This window comes from Rhamphochromis longiceps, linkage group LG15 (assembly GCF_057381845.1).
Source record: "Rhamphochromis longiceps isolate RC_006_pf linkage group LG15, R_longiceps_female_GT1.1, whole genome shotgun sequence".
Classification (NCBI taxonomy): Eukaryota; Metazoa; Chordata; class Actinopteri; order Cichliformes; family Cichlidae; genus Rhamphochromis; species Rhamphochromis longiceps.
The window spans coordinates 7932018-7958407 of NC_140571.1; the positions used below are offsets into that span (position 1 = coordinate 7932018).

Consider the following 26390-nt stretch of genomic DNA (forward strand, 5'->3'; position numbering starts at 1 on the left):
ATTAGTTCCTTTTCATTCCTGAAATCACTCATATTTGATGATACGAGCTTCCTTTCCAACAGCAACATGAGAGCTATGAAAGCTATTCTATATAGCAGGTACTACAGTTACAAGTCCCCTTGGAGTACATAATATGAGCTGTCCTCTAAATTGTAGCTAATAACTGCCAGCTTTAGCCTATGAGGCCCATTGCCAGTAGTATCTGCCACACAGGCAGGCAGCCAGCAAATGTTGTTGACTGCACTAACACATGCTGTTTGACTGGTACTCCCTCTGGACGCTCTGTGTGTGTATGTACATGTGTCTGTGTCTGTGTGTGTGGTTGTGTGTGTTTGAGTGTTTACCAAACTCGCCTAGATTAAATCTCCCTCTTTGCCTGCGTCTGATGTCTTTCTTTATCAGAGAGACAGTACAGCAAAGCAAAAATGTTGCGCGTGGGTGTACAAGTTTGCATTTAGCATTCAAGTATTTATTTATTTATTTTTTTTCAATCTCATTTTCCCTGCTGATGCTCTCTTATCTGTATATCCTGAGTCAGAGCTGTCGCAAGGTGGGTGCAAGGCCTTGCACGAACTTGACATGCATCTGCTCAAATCACATCGCAGCCCACATACTGCAGCTATTATGGTTCAAGTTCAGGCTTAATTGCATGGCACAATTTCATGTAAATGCGGTTTGAAGTACTTTGCAATTTTCTAACAAACATTCAAAAACAGAGAAAAAAAAATATTCGACTAACTTTCCTTGATGTTCCACACACACGCACACACTCATGTCTTGCGTTCTTATCTGTAACACAGCACCATCGTGCAGACATCCCATCATTCCCAAATTCATTCTGCAGCTTGATAAACACACAGCAGTGTCAGTATTATTGTCTTGGTTAAAAGTTTAAACTTTTGGACTACATTCACTTTTAACCCTTAATTTGCCAGAAGAAGCAAAGACTAGCTTTCTGGGGATATGAGGTGAATCGTGGTTGCAGAAAGCATTCACAAGATAATGCTGTCTGAACATGGACAGGAAAAAAATCAGCCGTGTCAAGATTTTACAATGTACACATTTTGATATCGATTACTACCCAGAAAGACACATTAAGACAAAGTAAAACCACCTTTAGTAGTAGTTGTGTCTCCTGGACCGCTTTACGTAATGATGATACTCAAACTTATACACACACACACACGCACACGCACACACACGCACACTCATAGTCACAAGCTGAGAGCAATACCAACCATGCTGTTGCGGCTTGTAACAAGGAGCACTGCAGCAGATGGTATGACCCCCACAGAGCCTTGATCTCAACATCTTGGATTCAGTCTGGATGCCATAAAGAGATGGAGGCATTCGAGATGGCATAAATCCACTGAAGAACTGTGGCAAGTTCTTCAAGGTGATTAGAACAGTTTACCTGCCAAATCCCTTCAAAAAATAAATAAATAAAATGAGTATGAGTACCTCTTAAAGGCAAAGGGTGGCTGCATCAAATGCTTATTTGATTTTTTTTTCTTTTTACTGAAATCCATATAAAGTTAATTGAGCAATAAAAACTGATAATGGCTTTTTATAAAGCATTTTTATAGCGTCATTACTTTTAGTGCCCTAATGCCAAATGCCAAAAAGTCTTCACTGGTACAGCATCACAAAATTGCTGCTCCCAAAGTTGGCTATTGGAGAGGATGCTGTAGGAAATTTATAGGTGATTGGTGCAAAATCTGTCTTTTTCACTGTGGAAATTAGCTCAGCTTGTGCTATGTAACTGCTTGGTGTTTGGATCAGAAACCTGGTGACATGTCAGCAGGCTCTTAAAAGCCAGAAAGGCTTAGCTCAGTGAAATATGTGTGTCTCTGTGTTGATAGTTTAATCAGTGTGTGATTTAGAGAAAGCTCAGACCCCTTGTTATTTGTGATCAGTGCAGTATTTCCATTATTTCCATGTAGTTCACAATAATTTTTGTGCAACTGACAGATTGGCTTTCTAAATTTAGCCCATAGGAGTATATGCTATATGACTGCAAACAGAAAGGTATATAACTCATTAATAGTCTTTTATATAAAAGAAAACAAATGAATTTAACAACCATTCCACCCAGAGGTTCTCCTTTATTGGAAGAGCTAAGTTCATTTTATTTACATAAACATGTAAATGTAAAGCGCAACAAATGAAGAGCATAAAATCAGTGACTAGAGTTTCTTAGGCTAAAATTCCTACCAGTAGAATACTACTCACTTTAAGTGAATTATCTATTCAACACACTAGGTCACATTATTTTTAGTATCCTGCCTGAATTGCATCTTTAAGTATCTTTAATTTCTTTCTGTTATCAGTCCAGCACCGAGCACTACGTGAAAGACTCCTTCCAGTGGATGGTGCCATTCCTACATCGCTGTGAGGGACAGAAAGAGGGTTCTGCTAAATCTCTGCTCAGAGAATACCTGGTCAGCCTGGCCCAGGAAGACCTCACCCTGCCCCTCATCATTTTCAAGCACTCCAAACCTGATGCAAGTATCCGTATACATACACACACACAATGCACAAGTGTAGTCGGCGTCACACTTGGGTAACCATAAATGGAGAGACAGGAAAATGAAAGCACATCCACGCAGACATTGCAGCTCTGGCTGTTTGTGTGATGTCAAGGCCGATGTTGTTGCCCCTGCGCTGTAAATGCTGTATTTATGACCCCATAAGGACGCAGCCAAGGACAGGTCTCTGGGCCATTAGAAGCCATGAACCACACACACACAAACACTCCAGAGGAAGAAAATGCTTAAATTGATGCAATGCTTCAGTGTGTAGGTACAAATAAATTACGGGGTCAATCACACATTGATATGCACATACTGACTCTTATTCTTCTCTCCTCCAGTGCCAGCAGAAGATTATTGGGGACCCAGACCAGCTGATGGAGGTCGCTTTGGAGTGCATCTACAGCTGTGAGAGAGACGACCAGCTCAGCCTGTGTTATGAAATCTTGGAGTGTCTGCCACAGAGGGGCTACGGGTCAGACGCACGCATCCACGCACACAAATCGCACACAAATTGCACACACACGATGCCGTGCACGATAACGCACAAGTCAATAAGTCAATTGGGCATATTCTGGTAATGACAGAAGTAAGCTTTATACATTAGATAAGCCATGATATAAGGATATTAAAGCAGTCTGGCGCTGCCTCGCCCACAAGAATACATTGCTTCCAAGCAACCCACCTTTTTCCTTTCCTTTCACCTTTCCATCTCTCTTAGGACCTATCAATAAACCTAACTACTGCCTTAGGTGCTGCTCCTCTCCCCTTGTAACTTTCTTTCCCTCCTCCTCTTCTCTCTTTTACGCTTAGCTCTGACTCCAAGGAGCCATCAGTTAGCGTAGCTACAGTCTACACAGTATTTCCTACCTGATGGTATTGCTGTCTCTGCCTTTCTCTCCCCCACCTCTTCTGCAGCACATTTTATTTCATATAGCAAGAGAGGCTGTCCTTTAGGTTCCCCATGAGGCTGTGTGGGTATGTAGTGCATTTGAAGGAGACTGAGCGGATAGTGAAGGGCTGAGGATGGGAGGGGGGGGGGTCATTAGAGTGTCAAGAGTAGCTGAAATTAATCCTAATGACTTATTCTTGGAAGAATTATCCATCCAGTGTGCACATTATTTGAGAAATTAAATGACCACTTTTGGCGAGCTTTGTTGTTTATTGTTCACTTGCTACAGTATGACAGCCATGATTTTCAGCAATTAGATCTTTTTCCTTTAGCAACTGGCTCACGTAGCTCCAGTTTGATATGCATTGCTGTGAGTGGCATGTATTTATTTCCCCTAAATAATGCCACAGTGGGGATAACTGTACTGAAACAAGTCACTGTTATGGGCAACAAGCAATGTTTGGTTGGGGACATGATTTCAGCCGCAGTGCAGCCTTCCACTAAACTGAGCAAGTGTAACGCAGACAGATAAGCGTGTCGGTTTTACATTTTAAAGTTGTGAATTAAAGATACATTTTTTTAGCACATGTCATGGTGAGTTATCGATCATCAATCTGTCCATTTACAATTCACAAGAATTGTCACTGATGAGCTACTACATCATTGATGTTCTGGTTTCCACTTTTCCTTATCATAATATTCCATAATATTATTAATGTAGACTAATCTAAGCTATTTGCTGGGTTACTTTATTTAAATCACAAAAATGTATTTTCCCTCCTTAAAAAAACATGAACATAAACCTTTTTTATGATCTTATTAGCATTTCTAAGCAATCAGCAACAAACAAATTGTTGGATCTGTTTTTACCTTAATGGCACACTAGCTAATCCTGAAAAGCTACTCAATAATGTATACATTGCTAGCACCCGTATTAATATTACTTCTTTTACTATCAGTGAAGTTTACATCGATAAATGTAGCTATTTTATTGATTATCCAAATATGAGCACTGCTATTACTTTACACTGTATTTAGCTAGCTATTTGTTTTCAAAGATATACCCATGATCCATTTAAATGTGAAAAAGCTTCTCGTTGACAAATTGTTAGCAGACTTATTATAGTTTTGTATCCTCTAATGACATTTTATTTATTTATTTTCTTTGTTTTGTTTTTAGTTTAGTTTTTATTAGATTCAGTGTTAATTTTAGCCTTTTTAATTCTTCTTCTTATTGTTATTATATGTAGGGATATGAAAGAGGCAACACTTATAGAAATCAGTGCAGTTATTACAATAAAAACACAGAACCGTTTGAATGCTGTTGACTCACAGTCTTGTAAACATCCAGTCTCAATAAACATGCCCATCCATGCCTCATCAGGCATATTTTAATTTAATTGAATAGAGTTTTCCAAGTTTGCAAAATTGTTTTATTTAGTTAATTCCCCCCCCCCCCCAAGAGTTTATTTCCTTTATTTCTTTTTAAAAGTACCAAGAAAGTACCAAGTAGTTGATCTTTACAAAAAGAGCACAATGAAATGACAAACTTTTTTTTTTTCTCATGGCGCAAAGTAAAAAGAGGAGAATATTTAAATAGGATGCAGAAAACTGATTTCCTTATGTTTGCGACACGTGGTTTACTGCTAGTTGCATTGATTTTTAATGCCGCTTGATATTAAAATGAAGGAACTGACTACAGCTGTTTCTAGAAACAACCACAACTTTTATAGATCACCCCCAGTATATTTTACTGTATATTGTACAAGTTACCCTCTTTATGTCTCTCATTTAATATTTAATTGCTTTATAATATATAATAAATTGCAAGTTTTAATGAACACTCCATTAAAAAAAATCGCTTTATGGTTACACTTTTGCTTTCGGTGAGCATAATACCCATATATGCATTTCAGACTAAACATTTCCTTTCTGCTAGACAGGCCAGCTTTCTGCAGTGTTTGGTTTAGGAGTGCTGCAAGGTGCTATACTGTATATGCAATGCTTTCAATTTAGCATTTCTCTCAGGAGTGATGTGTCTGACTTACTAAGCTGAAAATTGCTACCCCGGCCAAGAATATTACAGATTTCTGCAAGCTAGGAGAGAAACCATGACTTAGTAGTTTCAACCCAATTTTCTGATATTTCTTGTGAGACAGCTTAATTAGGTCTAAATCTGCTCAGAAGAATGTAACGTGCGTTCACCCTTAGAGAGTGGGAAATCCAAAAATGGACAAGGGATTAGACAGTGATTGAGGAGAGGGAAAAAATAGAATGAGGGAGAAATGGGTATTAAAAAGAGGAAGAGCTGGAGGTGGAGATGCACAGACAGTCAGAGATGGGGGTGAAAAAGCAGAGAAATGGAAAGGTCAGATTTTTTTATTTTTAAATGAACAAATAAATAAATAGATACATTTTAAAAAAAAAAAAAAACTCACTCGCTCACTGACACACATTCACAGTCACTGATGCTCATAAACAGAAGGTTGTTTCATCAGGGTCAGTACTCTAGTGGGGCGCAGGCCAGCCTGACCCAAAATCCTTTGCCTCAAGGCAAAGCATCATGGGGTTTTATTTTTAGTGGAAAATCAGTACAGCCTCACTGGTTGACCACATACGCACACATTTACGGTACAGTGTAGAAACTGTACTGCCATAAATACGCACACAGGCATGCGCTTGGGGATTAGGCGTACACTTTATGATGCAAATCTTTTTCCTACTTTGCGTTCTACTTTATTTATTCCAATTTAATTTTAGTAACACAGACTTACAGAGAAGTAACAACTCTTTTTGTGTGTTTTATTGTTCTACAGGCCACAGACAGACATCACTCCATCACTCCATGATCAGGTGGACAAACTTGAGAAGCACCTGAGGTAAAGTAATACAGTCTGTCAGCTTTCACTTCCTCCTCTCTCTTGTTGTCTTCTGTCAGCACAAACAGTTGGATTTACAAGTCAGAGCTGGTTCCAGACTTTGAGGTATGAGGATTTGCTGCTTTTTCTTTTCCTGTAATAGACTCGATTTAACATTGTGTGTTTTGATCTTACTTTAAAAAAAAAAAAAAACTTAAGTATTCACACTCCAATGTTTCTTGTCTGTATTTATTGGCAGGGCACATAAATTGTTGGGAGGAACAGCTCTTTAGTTTTTGTGATTATTGCTGCAATGCTTTGGAAACGTTCAATGTGTAGAAATGCTTATTGCTTCCCTCCCTTTATATGTGCCTGATTGGATGGGGGTGGTGGGTGGGTACACATACAACTTGCGCACATGCTCAGTATCAAGAGTCCGGTGTGTGTCCCATGGCACAAGCTCAGGCAATTTCTCTGTTACAGGTTTAAATCGGCCATGTGCCTCTGTCTCTCTTTCTCATCCACCCTGCTCCTCTGGGTGAACTTGCAAACACAAAGCACTGATGAGGAGGAAGGATGAAGGTGGGGATTGGGGGAGGGAAGGAGGGCAGGAGCCTGAAGGAAATGGGAATGTGGATGATGATGAAGAGGAGGAGGAGGAAGCAGCAACAGGAAGCAGCGTTAAGGCTTAGTGTGTCCTTTCACATACAAGTTTACTCACATATTTGCACACAGACATAGGCAGCTATGCACAAACACACGCCGGGGTGGGAGGTGGGGGTAGTGTGTTCGTGTACGTTTGTGTTGAAGCGCAGTGACTCACACGCTCGTATCCAGATGAATCAGGCAGTAAATGCAAAGTGTCTTCTTACCGAGCGCCTCCAGAATGAAAGCCGTTTTCAGCTGCTGCCACTTGCTGGTGCATTAATATGTGCATAGGAACATGCAGACCCCCCCTCCTCCGACACACACACACACACACACACACACACACACACACACACACACACACACACACACACACACACACACACATGGACACTTCACACTTGAGCAAACATGCACACACAAACACAGTTGTAAATATCAGGGCTTGTTGTATGTCTTACACTCACACATATAGCTACACACACACACACACAGAGGCACCTGTTTACTATGGTAATGAGTTGCAGCAGAGAGTGAACATCTGTAGCAGCACGACCCTGTTGAGGCTGGTGGTGCCATGCTAATCCCTCACCGACACACATGCACACACACTTTCACTGTTTCTCTGTCCCTTGGTCATATAAGACTGCATGCATTCACGTGCTCCTAGGTGCTGTCACTTTGACGTGTAGTTTATCACGCTGCTCTTCAGTCTTGCTCTACGTTTGCTCCATCTGCACCGCGACTCGCAAATGACTTTCTGCTGCCAAAATAATAAACAGCTTAGAGTTTAAGTGTCTTCTGTCTCTCTCCCTTGGATCGCTCACAGGTATCATTTTGCCATGTTTTTGTCTTGCTTGGCGTTTCCAACTGTGACGCTTACTGATGCCAGTCATCCTGTCTTTGTGTTTTTTGTTTTTCCTGAATTAATGTTTTGAAAAATGTAACTTTTGTTTTTTCGTTGTGGTTTCATTGTGTGATTTTCCTAATCTTAGTTTGTGTGATCATATTAGTGGTTTCCCCCTTAATGACAACAGTGATTACATGTTATATTTGTCCATCTATTCCAATGCCTAACAGTGTGGTTGAGGTTCTGGAGAAACATGGTCTACAGAAGCCCATCTCGTATGTGAAAAACAGCCAGAACAATGACGAGGAAGCCCACCAGCTAATGGTCAAACTGTGTCGTCACACCGGCCGCAAGTATGAGCTTTGAAAAGTACACATGTATGAATAGACACATAGAAATAAATGCCACAAACATGCTGAACGTTTGTGTGTGTCCAGAAACCCTCCAGTGAGTGAGAATATGTGGAGAGTTCTACTACAGGACCTGCTGGATATGCAGCAGAACGTTTACACTTGCCTAAAACCAGAGACGTGCCATCAGGTAAAACACTTCAGCAATATTGGGAAGATTTGTGTTGGCAAGGTGCATCCAGTATTCACTCTGATTTTAATTGGGATTCTAATTTTAGCTAGAGACAGGTGGATCTCACTGAGGAACCAAAGACACTTTTTATATTTATTTATTTCACTCCAGTTGAGTTCATAATTTTCAAAACTGACATCAGGCTGTACTGTGGAAAACTTGAAATTAGCTAGCTAGTGTGATCACGATCTCATAACAAAAAGTTTTATTGTGGGTTTTGTAAACTTTTTGGCAAAGAATATTCACTTCAGCTGGCTAATGGGATGAACGCTTGTTTAGAGCAGTTCCTCATTAGCGTTATCTTGTTGTCCATTATTTATATACAGTTTTATTCAAAACACGCATTATCCATAGGTTGTTAGGACTTGTACTAACATTAAACGTGTAATTAAATGTGTTAATGTGCCTGCATTTTCATTTTGTGCCTTCGGTGACACTGTGGTCTATAATTCACACATTAAGCTGCATGTTACCGCTCTCAGGGAGAGTTCAGATAAAATACTAGAGTGCTACAATGTTACAACTTTTGTTCGGTTAAACGCTGCCTCTCCCTGCATAATATCTCTCCTCCTCCCTGACCGCTGCAGGTTTTTGTCGAGTCCCTGCTGTGCTCCAGCCGAGTGGAGAACATACGCCTGGCAGGACAGCTCATGCACTGCTCCAAGGTACATTAAATAAGACGCTCCTTCGCAGAATTACACTCCAGCTTCACCCTGGGTTGTCCGAATATTAAACTGCTTATTAATTTAATTAATTAATTTCACTGTCTCACTAATCCCCACATTTCGTATTAATGTTTCCAGGTCAGTCAGGATGTTCCTGTCAGCTTGTCTTTTCGGGGTAAAGGTTATGCTCTGAAGGTGGCCTATGACAACAGCGTGGAATTAGTGCTGGCTGCTGCCAGGGAGTACTTCAACTCATCCAAATTGCTAACAGACCCCTGCATGGGGCTGGCCAGGTGAGCAGGAAAAGAGAGAGTATTTCCTTTCCCCAGTTCTTTATCTTTAAGGTATTAAGGTAAATTAATTTTAAAACTTGTACAGTAACTACCAAAAAGAAGAAGTGTTTATTTGACACAATGTTTGCTTCTGTGTAGGTAGGTGAATGTTATTGCACTTCTATGGCACTTATGACCAGGAACAAAATAATGGTGTCTCATTATAATTTTTCACCTACTACATGAACTGTATACACAGTGCCATGAGTTTTTGTCCCCTAATGATTTCTTAGGTTTTAGCTTATTTGTCACTCTTGCACGCTTTGGATCCTCAAACAAGTAAAATTAGACAAATATAACTCGAGTAAATAGAAGATGCATTTAAATGATGATTTCATGTGTAGGGAAAAAAGATATACGAAAACAACCAGTTATTATTTTTATGGGGAAATTAGCATTTTCTCAATTAATAAATAATTCAAATTATCCTTTAAAAAAAACAGTTTTTATTTAAACAGGCTATATTTCTCCAATATTAAAACTGATTGATGATCTCAAACGTTTAAGTGCAAAAACCTAATAAATTAGCAAGGGCCCAATACTTTTTACAGCAGTGTATGTATGTGCATGTGTGTGTGTTGCTGGCCTCTGATCTCAGAGGGGGGCCGGTGGGTGTCTAACCTTGCCGTCTGTTCCTAGTGGGGAATTGGGACAGTAATTGGGTCGTCATTCATTTATAGGAACTAATACAAAGACCCCCCTCCACACGTTTGGACATCACCATCAATTGTAACACTTCCACTGTGTGTGCATGTAAATCTGTGCACGTGTGCGTTATTTGGGTGAGGGTGTTGGATAAAACATGGTGTGTTAAATGTCTGTGGTGCTTTGAAATTAATAGTCCACACATACTGGCTGCCCACCAACTAATGGTCAGACTGTGTCCTTTAGATTAAAATAACTGTTCCACAGACACACATTTTACCCTGTGTGCTAAATAAGACACGCACTAGGACAGTTAAACAAACTACACCTGACTTTGCCCTAAACAAGTGTGGTCAGTAGCAACGGGCAGAAGGACAAAGAGACTCGACTTAAAATAACATGGGGATCCCCTGAAACCGATAAAAATCTTTGCATCATAATTTTCTGGGAATAAACACACAGAAAGATAAAGAAAGAAAAGAACAAACATGATAAAACAGATTAGTACATGAATGAATTTACATATATATAAAATAAATATTTGTAATTATGCAAAATATAAAAAAGGGTATCCTTTGCAGTGATAAAACAACAAAGAAATTTAGCTGCTAGCATTGGCAGAGCAACGAGCAGTTTAGAAGGGCACAGTCACCATGGTAACTTGAGCCGATCAGGGTGCAGACGGCTAAGTGATGCAGTTTTTCGGACAACTTTTACGAAGGAGACCCCGAGTCTATAGACTGAATTAGTTTTTTGTTTTTAAAATCTTCTTTATTTCAGTTTTATTTATATATATTTTATTTATATAGCACTAAACCACAGCGATAGCCACCTCAGAGTGCTTTATATTTGTAAGGTAAAGACTCAAGAATAATTGAGAGAAAACCCCAACAATCAGACAGCCCCTTATAAGCAAGCACTTGGCAAAAGTGGGGAGGAAAAACTCACTTTTAACACAAAGAGACGGGGAAGGTCAGGGTGAAGGGAGGGAGACAGGACAAAGTAGTGTGGAAGAATAATATTAACTATTGCTTAAACAGAGAATGGTGTCTGAACACACAGGGACTGTAAAAAGGTGAATGAATTGGATATTACGTAATTGCAGGAAAGACGTCCTACATATTTGTTTAATATGTACATTGAAAGGCATATCCATCCAGAGTAAATATCTGGTTAGACACCATGTTAGGGCTGAGTACAATATTTCCACTAAGTGACCATCATAGTGACCCGAATGCTTTTTAGCATTAATATTTGCTGTTGAGGCTGCGTAATCTAAATACAAAGTGAAACATTACTTAACACTAACCTGCCACATTTAAAACTGGTTTGATCTAAATTTGATCAGTATGGTCGGTCAGCTTCGCTTGAGGTAAACACTTTTTGATCTTCTTCAAAAGAAATGTGAGCCTTCATGAGCAGGACTCACTGTGGTCATCTGAGGGTATCCCTGCTCCTTTTTTTGCAGGGCTTATGAAAGTTATTCAGCTGTTATTAGCTGGCTTAATTTGGAAAAAAAAAATCATCCTTTACTCAGAGTGCTTTTAATGCCTTTGAACACTGTTTACTTTTTATTACTATCATTTTCTGTTTCCTTACAAGGACTTTGATGACATTTCTAATATGTGCCTCACAGCAAGAAGATTAGGGCTTGAATCCAGCAGCCGGCTGGAGCTTTTTATCTGTGAGGGACGCGTTCTCCGGTGTCATTGAGGGTTCTCTCCAGATACTCCCATGGTCCAAAGACATGTGCATTAGGTTAATTTGTGATTCCAGATTGTCCATAGGTGTGAATGTGAGTGTAAAGGGCTCTGTGACAGACCGGCATCTTGTCCTGCTAAGCAGCAGAAAATGCATGGACAGACTAAAAAGAAAAACAAGTGTTAGTGTTGGGTGTTAAAAGTAAAGAAATCCTTTATTTTGGAAAGGATTTCTTGCTTCTTTTGCTTTTTTTTAGCCCGTATATTACCAGCTTCAACGGTCTGAGCAGTTACCATACTGCTTTTGTCTTTTAAAAGTGAAAACTTTTTCCTTATCATCCACTAATTATATTAGTTTAGCATTTTTGAAAGATTCTCTTTAATATTTCCATTTCCTGTGTATTTTTGCTTCCCATCTCCTGTTTAATAAATGTGTTTATTTTTCTATGTTGTTCTTTTTCCCAATCTGCTTATAAACTGCTTCCTGTAACACATTAAGTGTTACTTCTTCGTTGTCATTGTTCCAGAGGTAACTTCTAATAGCTTGTTGAATTTTTTCCCTAAATCTTATATCCTCTAATTAGGATTTCTTTAATCTCCATAAATCATTACATCTCCTTGTTTTCATATTACTGGAGCATGATCCTTAAGTCGTACTACTTAAATAAGCTTAATTTAATGGAGTTATGTTGCAATTTTTGTGAAAACATGCAGCTCAAAATGCTTCATATTGCAAGAATAAAACAACACAAAGAAGAAGGTGTATTTGTATGATCCCACAACTGTTATCATGACTGTGCCAAGAAGGACTGGCTGTGAAAAGAAATAAATGAGGAATGGCAGTTGAAACCTGTCACGTTATAGTCTGCATACATCAAAGTTTGATGATGTATCAAAGTTTATTAAATGGGAAGTCCCCAGTCTGCAGACACTTTTGTGTTTTGTCGTTGTATGTTCCTTACTTTTTACCTCATCAGCCATAAAAGGCTGATGAGGTATTGTTGTCATCCTGCCGGGCGGGCGGACAGCGTGGACACCCGAGTTTTTAAATTGGATAACTCGAGACCAATGCGACATAGGACTTTGAAATTCTACTCCATCTACTAAAAATCTCAAACCATTTTGAGTCCCGGTAACCTTGACATCAAGGTCAGATGAAGATGTAAAGTTTTCTGAAAAATCTTGTGAATGTGATAAATGAAGAATGTAGTCACCTGGGTTTTTTTTTTTTTTTAAATTGATGGCATACGTTTAGCTACTAAAAAACTGAAACAAGTTTGAATCTCAATGATCTTGAACTCAGGGTCGAGGTTAGAGGTCAACTTTTCTGAAAATCAATTAGAATTTTCAAATGTATACCATGGGTGCATCTAGGCTAGTGGATCTAATGTATCTAGGTAAAACTGTACTGGTGGCTGCCAGTGTTTTCTCCTGTAGCTCAGGAGCAGGTCATCTACTAATTGGGAGATTGGTGGCTGCTGGAGTCTGAATGCCATATATGTTAGATAGAAATCACCTATGCAGAAAAAAGGCGTAGCAAAAATGCTTGTGTGAGTAGATGTGAATGTATGAATGGTATGGATGTATAAAGCACTTTTAATGGTTGCTACTCATGCTGAGTAGAAAAGCGCTGTATAGGAGCCAGTCCATTCACCATTTACCTTCTCTTTCCCCTCAACCCTTAAGCGGGGATTGCTGCCTCTCCATGAGCCTGGCTCTGCTGGTTCTGCTGGAAGCCTCTTCCTGTTAAAAGGAAGTTCTGCCTTCACCAAGTGCTGCTGATAGGAAATTGCCTGATTGTCTCTTTAAGATTGTGGGGTCTTTACCCTACAATTCGTAGGGTCTTGATAGGACTTGATGCTTAAGTTGTTAAAACATCTTAGTGAGGAAAAAGAAAGGAGGGAGATAAGGCAGATGTAGGCCCAGCAGGGATGATTTTGATCCTTTTTGTTGCTGGTTGTTTCTGTCGTACGTGTGAAAGCTCCTCTCACAAGTCCTCGTGTGAGTAGGAAAGAACCTGAGTGTATATGACACAGAAATGTTGGAAGATAAATGGGGAAAAAAACCAGGATGTCAGTACACTTCTGTTTGATGTTCTGGTGCAAATGAAGGGCAAGGTCTGTGCTGCTGTGCTCCATTGATAACTTCTTTGCAAACTTGTGTTCTCGTGTGTCTGTTTAGCACAGAGTAGTTAATCTGGAAATCACAGTGTACATGCTGCAAAGCACATCATGACTCTTGAAAGCGAAATAGAAAAATTTTTTTTTTCCACTGATGTCTTTTCTAAGGCTGTGTCAATACACAAACACACTCACACACGCTCGCCTGGAGATACTTCACAGCACGAGTACATAATCAGTATGCCCTCTTTCTGTCTCTCATTCGCCCATCCACAGCCCTTTCCTCTGCTCTCATCCATGCCAGGACAAACCTCTTGTTCCTGGCAAGAACAGCAGCCATGCTCAAAGAGTGGGGAGCTGCGTGTGGAGTGCTTTCCAGAGTGTGTGTGTGTGTGCGCGCGCGTGTGTGTACTCTACTCAACAGTTTTGAGTCAGTGTGTTTTTAAGAAGTAGAGGTTGCATTTCTCATTACACTTACAAGGATTATGAGACATTTCTGTCAGTTGTCTTTGTTTACCCACCACGAGAGTAAAACACTCTTGAGCGAACACACATCCCAAGGACAAGTTCCCTCGTCTCCGCTCAACTGGTGCTGACGTCAGAACTCTTAAGCTGCAATTTTATCTGGGATTTGTGCTATTTGCAAATTAATCATTTTGCTTTTTTCTTCCTCTTTCACTCGCTGGTATATTTTACTTTGCTCTGTATACACTTGCAGGCACACACAATTTGCGCATTCAGTGTTATATATGCGGCATGATGTGCTACATAATCCTATTAAGGGTAATGAGTGCCGCTCGCGTTTCAAGAGAAAACTGTTCTATTGTAGATCTGTCAAATTAGTCTAGACTTTGTATTTAAATCCATTTGAAAAGTGTCGCCATGTTTCTCATCATGATGTTGAAACTTCACAGACTTCAGGCTAGATAATCGCTTTTTTTCTACAGCTCTGAAATGTGTACCAATTTAAGTAAAGCCCCTTTAGTTCTTCCCACTCATTTTATCAAGCGGTAAGTTATGTTTTGCAATAGTTTTCTGCAATGCTGTTAGATTAAATGGACCGAAGGTAACTACATCACTTTTTAGGTGCATCAGCTTTTCACTGAATTTTCACTTTCTGTGCTTAGAAAAGTTAAGTTTCTGTACTCCTAAAATTCAGACTTCCTCTTTGTGTCACAAGGTCATATGATTGGGTAGCAATGGAACAAATTATTAGTCATTCCCTGCTGTTTTAACTGCTTATTATCTTCATCAGGGGGTGTCTCCAGCTGATCACAGACTGTCCTCCATCCATCCAAGAGGAACTGGACCTCATCAACGCCCTCAGCCAGCTGGAAGACTTCAACGTCAGCATTCTGCCCCTGCAAGGTAGCATGAAGCGTTTGTCTGTCTGGGAAGCTGGGAGATTTCAAATGTGCGCTTTTGTGTGTATCTGAATGTGTTGTCGGTGCGTTTCAAATGGTTAGACATTCAAATGTTCTCATAGACGATTAAAGCACACCGTTCCCCACCTCCATCGCCTCGGCTCACTGTCCAGCCTGTCTCCCTCCCTTCTGTCACGTCACGTTCTCCGTTCCTCCATATGTTGCTGTTTCTTGTCACTGTATCAAAATATATTGTTATTTATGGATCGACTGTTGAGCAAACAACATCTGGCCAATGGCCTAATTAGGAATGAAGTGTTTAGTTTGGACGTGTGCGCTCTGTCTTACACACACACACACACACACACACACACACACACACACACACACACACACACACACACACACACACACACACACACACACACAATGTTTTATCCTTCAGCTGTAAAGCTGACCAATCTATATTCACCTCCATGTTCTTGCTTTCGTTCTTTTCTGGCACCCTACATCTGTGGTTCCAGGCTTGCCTCCCTTTTAAAGAAAACCTTGGCACCAAAATAAACCAGCTTGGCCCCTCATCGCCTCACCTTTACAGCGAGGTGTTGTTTGCCCCCAAGGCCTCCGTGCTCTCCCTCCTTTGCCCCCATCAAATCGAGCTGCCAGTATAAAACCACTGTGACAGAGAGAGCCATAAATTGCACGGTCTCTCGTTCCTTCCCACCCTCTCTTGCTCTCCGTCCCTCTCACCTTCTTTCCTCTCTTTACATTCATCACTTACCTCTGGGGTTTTCTTTCTTTTTCCTAGCTCCCTACTTCCTTCTCTTCTTCTTTTCACTGCTTGCTTAACGTGAAGGGCAGAGGGCAGAGCTTTGGAAGAATATGAAAGAAAAACAGTGGAAAAAAGAATGAAGCACTGCAATGGAGAAAAACAGAAACTGTTGTAAAAGAAAATGTGAAAATCTTGTTTTATTGTGACACATGCATGCATTAATTATTATGTCTTAGGTCAATATCAGTGCTTAGGGGAACATTGAATTCATGGCTTTGAATCAAGGTCATACTGAAAAGAACAGTTTTGTTTTCTCCTCAAAGTAATAGCTCTACTCTAAGTTCCCGTTCTCACAGATAAACATGCACAAATATGAAGTCGGAAGGATTTGAACATAGGTAATCCATCTTAGGCTGTCCCCTGCAGCCCTCCTATAGAGCCTAAGGCGATGCTTCATATAAACCACCCTACCCACAATTCCCTCTAGGCCTCGCCCAAAGTCATTCAAAGCCATAAAGATCCTCAGCAGGGTGCACAGAGGCCTGCAGAGGCTCTAAAGATGGCATTTCTCAGGGTTTCAATACAACTTTAAAGAAAAATGGAAATGCATCTGAAAATGTTTGAGGTGGTTTTTTTGAAAAGCACAAACTCCCTACTGTCCTGCGGATGATATGTGCTGCAGGTTGTTATCAGTGAAAAATGATGTCAAACAATATGCAATGAGTATGAAATATCTAAGACTGGAGACTGATTGTGAAAGATCAAAGGCTTGCCTTGTTGTAGTTTCTAAATCTCTCGCAGATTGGAGTACATGGAGATCCCAAACTTAAACTGTAAATAATATACTTGGAGTATGAAGTTTGTTTTAGTTTCTGTGCCACATGCAGCCCAATTGGATCTCGAGTGATATTACAGCATTAATAAAAAAAAATGTTCACTTTCTTTTAGTGTAAAGAAGTACATTCTGGAAACGTTCACACTTAATGAACCATCCATTTACAAAATGGATGATGAACAGCCTCGGATATCTTAAGAAAAAAATAAGAGCAATTTCCACAATATGTCTCAGTTTTTACACAGTCATACTCATTGGAATGAAATACTACTGTCATAAATCAAAGAAATGTGTCTGCACGGCTCCGCGGCTTAACCATCTACTCTACACAGTGGTGTGGCACACAGGTAGTGTGTGTGACAGGGACAAGGCTGTGACACTTAATGATTCAGACACAGGACTCTCATTCATTTAAAGGACGTATTTGGGATATATTCTAATTATTCTTATGACCTACAACACAATGCTTCCTAATGTACAACATATTGAAAAGTTCTACAGTTAATCAAATAACTAAGACCACCCTCATGCTTTTTTTTTTTTTTTTCAAATGCTTCAACTATCTAATGGTCTGATAGATGCTTCAGAGAACCCCTTTAATATTAAAACCACTCAAAATGCCTTATGAAAGATAATATTTTAGCACTGGCATGTGAATGACTGCTGTATACTCATGTTTTAAAGTACACACAATATTTTTGTCCAATTTTGGTTTGTTATATAGTTTTTTTCTTTTGTTTTTGTTTTTTAAATTCTGAAGTGGCTGCATCCAACAATTACTGCCATATTTGTTAACTATGTGTTCAATTTTCAGTATAACCGGGCAAAATCGTCCCATAGGAGAAGACAAACACAGTTTTGTTTTGTTTTTTGGACACTTGAATTTGTCATTGGTCCCACATGGATGAATTACATTAATCTGTTATTCTTTGAAGCTTACTTTGCTGTTTTTTTTAAAATTACTATTCAACACGTACCACATACAATTTTAATACTGACTAGATACATGGAAATTTTGACACATCCACGCCCTAATTTTAATAATATTTAATTATGCAGAATAAGTCAGCAGTATCCACCAGTCTATCACTGAACTAGGGCTGGGCTACATGCGTATGAATTATACAGCATTATATTATTTTTCTTGACATCTTGACATCTGCTGCTTTATCATTCACTGTTCATAATTTCCTATCACTTGGTCATCAGCCTTTACTTGTTCCAGATTGAATATAGTAATTAGCAAAACAAGTCTGAAACCCATCCCCGCTGTCTTCCGTGTTCCCTCCAGTGCGACTGCGATCAGACCGTCTGTCTCTCGTAGAGGAGTGCATCGCCCACTGCTCCACAGCTTACAAGCAGTCCACCACTCTGCTCAATCTGGCCTCACTCCTCAGAGTTTCAGGTACTTGCAGACACGCATGCACACTCACACGTGATCAGGCACTCTAACTCTAAATTTTATCAAGCTAAAATGTGTTTGACTATAATTTTCAATAAACCAGATCGAGGCAGTTTTCCAGCATAAGAAAAATCCATCTTCATAAGAGGTTTATTTATGTGTGCTTATGGCTTGCAAGCACGCAAACACACAGTACTGTGCAAACGTTCTCAGCCAGGTCTACTATCTTTATATTTTGCTAACATGAAACTAAATTGTTTTGTATTTTTTAAGTGGTCCTGAGTAATTGTTCTCCATGATTTATGAGGAGCTTTCAGAGTTATTTTTTTGGACATGGGCTGCTTTTTCACTCATTTTTAGTGCAGTATTTGTACCTGATCATTTTCAGAGGAAAGTTTTTTTTGTTTGTTTGTTTGATAAGTCACTTAACAGTGATCCATTAATCATTGAAGCATAAAAAGGTGCCTCCCTCAAAGGATGAACCAGTGTTTTACAGACAACTTAGCGAAGAGCCCATTTCAAGTTGTATCTTTAGGCTATTTCTTTAGTTTAGTCAAAGATAACACAGTTTGACAGGTATAAAAATAGTCTTCTTTCACCAATAAGATGATTCCCAAAGAGTATTCATCAAAACCCTGACCTAGCTCAGTGTGGTGTGCCGTGGATCATTAGAAAATTTGAGGTAACTGGACAAGTGGACGAGAAAAGAAGAGTGGTAGGCCAAAAACACCCCACCAAGTGAGGAGTATCAGAGGTATGCCAAATTACAAAAGACACTGAAATGAAAGTCAGCTGTTTGATTAAGTGATGAATAATAATTTGACATTTTTAGTTAGTCGTTATGCGGGGAGGATGTCGGGGAGAGGTACTACAGTGAGTGTCTGGAGCCATCTGTAAAACATGGTGGAGACTCTAGCATGGTTTGGGTCTGCTGTGTTCTCACAATTTATGGAATTCTGAAAAGTGTCGTCAGATTTTGATCCACCGTGCAGTAAAATCTAGAAACCATCTGATTAGTACAGCTTTATTTGTCAGCATGACAATGATCCCAAACACACTGCCATTGTAGTAAAAGAATACCTGGATTAAAAAAACAACACAAAGCAATAAAAACACAATGCAACACTATCTGTTATGGATCGACTTACCTAGAGCAGAGCCCTCAACATTATTGAAGGTTGATGGTCAGTGTGGAATTATAAACAAAAGTCAGCCAACAGCCAAGAAAGAGCTTTGGGTGTTCTTTAAGAAGCCTGGAAAACTATTCCTGAAGACTGCTTGGAGAAAAAATTATAAATCTGTCTAACAGAGACGTTGTCGAAACAAATATTTACTTTCAAACTCGTTAGAATTGTATACACTCTGTTTTTGCCTTATATACTGCATTTACATCTATGTCTGTATATTTCAATAAACCACTGCTTCTATTCAACATTTTCCTGGCAAAGTAAAAAGAAATGAAGGGTTACTCAAGAGTTTTGCAAAGCATTGTATGTATACTGAACGAGCAAACAGACTTACCTTGTGAGCTCTCAAAGCTGCCTTTTTTCCTGCTGTCAGGCATTATGCAGTTTGACAGTAAGAGACAGATTCTGTACAAGGCCATAAGGTGTGTATGTCAGCATTTGAAACTTTGTCAAGAGGCCTGCTGCTGCCTTGGAAAGGCAGCCTATTTATACGTTTTAAGTTTACCTGAAGAAGTCTTGATTTTGTTTTGTGGTAATTTTGTCTCCAATGTAGTCTCAACAGTGCATTCACTGTTCAATGAGTTGTTTATGAGACTGGCACGACAGCTGATCTACAGAGACTCTGTTCTCTTTTTTTTAATCCCATTATACTGGAATTGGCTGCAGTTAGAGTGTGATCACAGAGAATTCTCAGTGAATAGCAGCTAAAAAGCTAACATAAATATTTATACCTTCTTATAGACGTGGCCAAATTTGTTTAGAAATTGGAATTTTGGTAAATGTAGTATTGACTGTATGCCTAAATTAAGATGAAACATGAATTTTTTTTATTTTTTATGTTTTTTTATTTTTTATGATTTTTTTTTTTATTTATTTTTTTTTTTTACAGGGTTAAAAAAAAGAAACTATTTTGCTAATATATGCTGATTGGTTAAAGATACATGACAGGACAAAATCCGTTTATGACACCCTTTTCTAAACTATAACTATGGGGAGGGCAATTAAGTCAAAACAGAAACCTAGTAGAATATGTAAGTGTGACAAGCAGCTAGTTGTGGAGGTTTAAGGTGACAGAAATGCTTCTCATTTGGTGCATGAAATCAAAAGGCCAAGTGGCTCAGAATGGTTTGTGGCCTGATACTTACAGAAGGTGTTCTGCTATAGTCAAAACCCTGAACATTCAGTTTAATTCATTTTTGCACAGTTTTATTTGTACGGCACCAGCTCACAACAGCAGTCACCTCAAAGCTTGTATAAGGTAAAACACCGAAAATACTAGAGAGAAAACCTCAGTAAATAGACACCTTATGATGAAGCACTTGGCGATGGTAGGAAGAAAGAACTCCATTTTATCAAAAAGAAAACTGCAGATAACTGTTTTTATATATCTGTTTTTTATATTAATAATTTTTGTTGTTTTTTATATATATATATATTATATCTATATATATATTTTTTTATATCTCATGAACCCATTTTTAGGCTACAGTCTCATAGATCGTAGCCCTGGATCAACAGGCAAAACCCCCTGTGAAAGTGGAAGTTGCAAGATTGAGATTTCTACTTAAAACTTCTCTCCTTCTAAGATGTTCAGTTGTTGTGCCTGTCTTAGCTACTGTCTAGGCACCCCTTAGTCAGTCTCTTTGAAGCTGTTTATTGTCTCATGCTGGTTGAAAGTCTTGCAAAATATAAAAGCATTGATCTGTCTTTTAATGTTGACATAAACTTGTAGGGGGTATTCATCTTAATGACGTCTTTTTTACTTCAAAGTTGTCAGACTCATGTTTTGTAATTTGTAATATCTGCAAGACTTTGGCTATTATCCACATGATACTAATAGTAGAACTGAAGTTGTCGAAGAGCTATGCCTAAAGACTGAGCCAAAGGACAGACTTCAGTCCAATTATTTTGCATAACCTAGCACGTCTTTGACTGCTAATGAATGTGCAGTAAGTGCGAGAAAATGGGAAATGAAATGGTGTTTATTCTCAGTGCACATTGCAAATCCTTCCATGTGAAACGCAGCACTTAAAGCAACAAACTACAGTCACAAATCAAACAAGGTTAATGTACTACGTTTCAGCAAAGAGGTTTAATTTCCTTAAGATTTTCACTCTTCCTCTATACGTTCTCTCAAGTCGTCTGACTCTACACTGTCCTTCATCCCGTCATGTTTAAATTCCTCAGGAATTACCACGTTTACAGACTCTCGACTCGAAAAATCCTTGTGCAGTGTATTTGCAGTAATACCAAAAGCAATTTAATTCTTTATGTTTTTGTGGTATTTTTCATATCTCCTGCATGTTTGTCAGACCGCTGAGCTGTATTTTTAGCGAATGTGGCAACACGGTAATGGAATCCATTTTATGCACAAGATGTGACATGCCGACTTCAGTGCTTTCAAATCTTTTTTTTTTTCTTTTTTTTTTTGAAAGAGAACTACAAGAAAAAAACATGAATAGTAGAAGCTTGTATACTTTGACCATTTTAGTTCCAACCCCCACTTTTCCAATGCTGAAAAAGTGAAAACCAAGATGTCCTTTTTCTGCACAAACTGCACAAACTTTACCTCTGCCTCTGTGCCCGTGTTTACTGTTCATCTTTTAAGAATATAAGATAGACAGACACACAAAAAAGAGTCAGTCTTTCATGCTTCTTCCCTATTTTGTCTTCTGTCTCTTGGATTCATGGTCCTGTCGTTTCTCTCTGAGGCCTGTCACCAGCTAAAGGAAACCTGCTAACTGGTCTTGTGGCATTTCTGTGTCTTTGCTGCTCACATTCTGTCAGCAGGAAACCCTCGCTGTGTGGTTTCAGAAAGGGCGGAAAAAAAGAGGCAAAGGGAGATGAGAAGAGCAATAAACAAATTTTTAAATAAATAAATGCAGGAGGGAGGCTTTTGAAGGGTGCGTAGCTCTGGGGCTCTGTGGTGAATATTTAATGCAGGTATCACCAGCACGCCGGTTAAAAACCCTTAGGGTTCGGTTCCTGCCCCTGCAAAAAAGTGATCCATGAATCATTTCATTTTATGGCATAGAGGTGCAAACGTTGTTTATGTATGAAGTAATCGCTAATTATAATATTCCAAATGTAGCAAATTTTTCCGACTTGGGTAGATGATTGTTATAATCCACTGTAGGGTTAGATTAAACTACACACGCTCCTATTTGTCCTCTTTCGCACATTTTCATTAGAGTCTTTGGTTGGACCATCAAGGACAGGTAAAGGTTTCAATTGGATTTCCAAGATGTCTGATTTTTAGATCAACTTGAAATAAATGCCAGGGAATGTTTTGATTTAAAGAAAAAAAAAATGGTGGAAAAGAGCACAGGGTGAACAAAGATGTGCCGCCACACACATACACAAACCTTGTCTATATTGAGGTCTTGACAGCTTTTGAAGATGCCATTTCACCAGTCACCCTGAAAATATTTGACAAACACCTCTTTCCCTTCACAGTAAACACAGCATTTCTGTCATCACACGCACACATGCATGCACGCACGCACACACGCACAAACAAACAGCCACCGACCAATTCAGTGCCATCACATTTCTTCATCTCAACGCCAGTTCTTTGATCTTCAGCGCACAGGTTTATTCAGAAGTTGTTCCTGACCATGCCTCTTTTGATCGTCCCATCCTCTGCCTTTTGTTTATAGAGCTTACACACAGATCAAAGGTTGTCCTGAGCTGCCACATGAATGTTATGTAATATGCAGCCTTATGAGATTTGCGGTTTAGTTTTTGAATGTTGACATTTGTCAGGATTAAGAAAACAAATTCAAAAGACTTTTAAAAAAAATCCATTTGTACTCATTTAAATGAATATCTGTGTTTGCATGCCTAGGGGAAGATGAAGCAATGAGAAAAGGCAAAGTGCTGACCCTGCTTGCAGAGCAAGCTCTGCAATGTCTGGACTTCAAGGCGTCGTACATCCACTGTCAGGACCTCATGGCTGCAGGTAACTGTGAAGCTTTGCTCAGACCAGTAGAGGCTTTAGGGAAACTATAATATATGTGATATGTAAGTAGGATTTAAGTAAAATGACCACTGAAATATGAGAGAAATGTTTTACCTCATTGTTGATAACTGGTATCACTCTTAGACGGGGGCGTTAATTACTTTGCATGTTAAAACCTTACTAAAAAGAAGCCTTTTTTAATATTATTAAGCTTGTTACAACTCTCATGCAGTATAACAAGAACAGAAGAAGACTGACAGGCAATAGCATTTAGCAAAATCCATTGAGGTTGATGAACAATGGAAAAAGACAGAAGTCTTCAGAGAGAAAAGGGATTATTAATGATATTTAAATGATAACAATGGGCATTGACTGGCATCAAACGGGTGTCCTGGTTTTAAATACCTGGGTGGTGTATTGACTGTGATATCAAAGTATACTGACATCCAGTCAAATGAGCTACAGTGCTTAACAAATTTAAAGAGAGTATTAAAGTGCTTCCACATACAGGTGGATTAACCATTACAGACACATAAAAATGGTTTTGGTAATTACCAATGCTATTAATTTAATGGAGTTGTGTCATAAAACCTTTATTTGGTGGTGGTCTAAAAAATGGCTAAAGGTTCAAACATTGGAAGTCAACTGAACTCCCACACTGCACACTCCCTCAGCATCTCTGAACAAAGCTGGTCCCACTTGCAGTTCTCGCATCAGAATATGAAAAATATTTTTATATATGAACGTCTTTAGGATCAACCACCTCCATCAGAGTTTTTGATGCCTCTGATGACACTACAAGTCAAATAAAAAGGTTTCAGTTGATTATTATTTCTGCCACAATCAGTCTTCTTTTGTTTATGCCATCTTAATTAGTTGTACTCAGGACACCTAAGTTTATGAATGCGATAACTCGAGAAAGAGACGATGTAGGAACTTTAAATTGATACCATAGGTGCATCTACTAAAAATCTTGGATGAGTTTGAATCTCTGTGGCCTTGACCTGAAGTTCAGAGTACGTTTTCTGAAAATCTTATAACGTCAGAACAAGGTAACTTAGGATTTTGAAATTTATACTGTAGGTGTGTCTGCTAGGGAGGCTAAGGGGTAGTGTACAAGGCCGCTATTTTCCTTTAAACTCCTGCTCTGACCACCTGTAACATGCACGATTTCACCACAGACCTTGCGCAGAGAGCAAACTTCTACTTTTAAACTGATCCAAGTTTAATGTGTGAAATCATAAGAGAGCTGGATGTCCAAGCATGTCCAGTTTTCAAGTCTGAAGGCAGTGTGTTAAGCTAAGAGACAGAAAGGTCGAGCGATCATCATTTTTCTCAACACTGAGACAATGGGGGTGGGGATGTCTTGTTTGATGCTGTAATATTTTCCACCACAGAAAAATTAAGTCCAAGGGGGGAAAAAAACTTAAATTTCACTGTGTTGTTCTACAGTCCTGAGTAATGGGAGAGTGCTTAGATGAGAAAAAAGGTGTCTTAGAGAGAGAGAGGGTGTAATCAGATAAGCAACAGTATTCTCTCTCTATGAACACAGCAGGAATAATTGAATCTGTTTGTAAAAACGAAGTCAAGGCGGCGTGTTGGTTTCTGGCTATGATGAAGCTGGAACAAATGTAGCTCAGCTGTTATAATGTTTCAGGCTGATATTTTCTTCAAGGAGAAGTGTGCAAAAGTAAAGATTTAAGTATTTGTTAATGTCCCAAGGGCTTTGAAAGTTACTCTTTCCTGGCTCGTTATACAGGGTGGGCCATTTATATGGATACACCGTAATAAAATGGGAATGTTTGGTGATATTAAAGTCCTGTTTGTGGCACATTAGTATATGTGAGGGGACAAACTCCTCAAGATGGGTGGTGATCATGGTGGCCATTTAGAAGTCAGCCATCTTGGATACAACTTTTGTTTTTTCAATAGGAAGAGGACCATGTGACACATCAAAGTTAATGGTAATGTCACAAGAAAAACAATGGTGTGCTTCGTTTCAATGCAACTTTATTCTTTCATGAGTTATTCACAAGTTTCTGACCACTTATAAAATGTGTCCAATGTGCGGCTCATTGTGTTGGATTGTCAATGCAACCCTCTTCTCCCACTCTTCACACACTGATAGCAACACCGCCATTCAGCTGGCCCACGACGACCAATCCACTTTCCAGGAAACTGTTCATCTAGGAATGCTCGGACCTGGCACCCATAATGTGGTGGTGCACCATCTTGCTGGAAAAACTCAGGGAACGTGCCAGCTTCAGTGCATACAGAGGGAAACACATCATCATGTAGCAATTTCAAATATCCAGTGGCCTTGAGGTTTCCATTGATGAAGAATGGACCCACTATCGTTGTACCCCATGTACCACACCAAACCCTCACTTTTGTTGTTCCAACAGTCTTGGAGGGATCCATCCAATGTGGGTTAGTGTCAGACCAATAGTGGTGGTTTTGTTTGTTAACTTCACCATTCACATAAAAGTTTGCCTCATCACTGAACAAAATCTTCTGCGTGAACTGAGGGTCCTGTTCCAATTTTTGTTTTGCCTATTCTGCAAATTCTGTGCGCTGATCTGGGTCATCCTCGTTGAGATGCTGCAGTAGCTGGAGTTTGTAAGGGTGCCATTTGTGAGTAGCTAATATCTGCAGAAGGAATGTTCGACTAATGCCACTCTCCAGTCACATGCGGCAAGTGCTACGCTGTGGGCTCTTGCTGAATGAAGCTAGGACAGCCACTGATGTTTCTTAATCAGTGACAGTTTTCTTGCGTCCAAATTTTGGCAAATCCAACACTGAACCACTTTCACGAAACTTAGCAAGCAGTTTGCTAACTGTAGCATGAGAGATGGGTGGTCTCGTAGGGTGACCTGGTTACTGCGTTCACCAGATATCAACACAATTTCGATCTGCTCCTCACGTGTTAACCTCTTTGACATGTCAATGGCTGTGAACAAAGAGAGACTTGTGAATAACTCATGAAAGAATAAAGTTACGTTGAAACCAAGCACACCATTGTTTTTCTTGTGACATTACCAATAAG

General features: G+C 39.4%; 1 protein-coding gene across 2 annotated transcripts in view; it reads left to right on the plus strand.

The window, feature by feature from the left end:
- Positions 1 to 26390, plus strand: part of nbas (NBAS subunit of NRZ tethering complex) — a 181506-nt gene that overhangs the window by 48335 nt on the left and 106781 nt on the right. For both annotated transcript variants that reach the window (XR_014907717.1, XM_085383241.1), the window contains exons 25-34: positions 2331 to 2504; positions 2873 to 3006; positions 6240 to 6302; positions 8010 to 8132; positions 8217 to 8319; positions 8949 to 9026; positions 9165 to 9319; positions 15079 to 15191; positions 18086 to 18199; positions 23231 to 23344. Coding sequence is in view for 1 of the 2 variants with exons in the window: in XM_085383241.1 (XP_085239367.1) it covers positions 2331 to 2504; positions 2873 to 3006; positions 6240 to 6302; positions 8010 to 8132; positions 8217 to 8319; positions 8949 to 9026; positions 9165 to 9319; positions 15079 to 15191; positions 18086 to 18199; positions 23231 to 23344 (1171 nt within the window). In the remaining variant the exon portion in view is untranslated. The remainder of the gene's footprint in view (positions 1 to 2330; positions 2505 to 2872; positions 3007 to 6239; positions 6303 to 8009; positions 8133 to 8216; positions 8320 to 8948; positions 9027 to 9164; positions 9320 to 15078; positions 15192 to 18085; positions 18200 to 23230; positions 23345 to 26390) is intronic.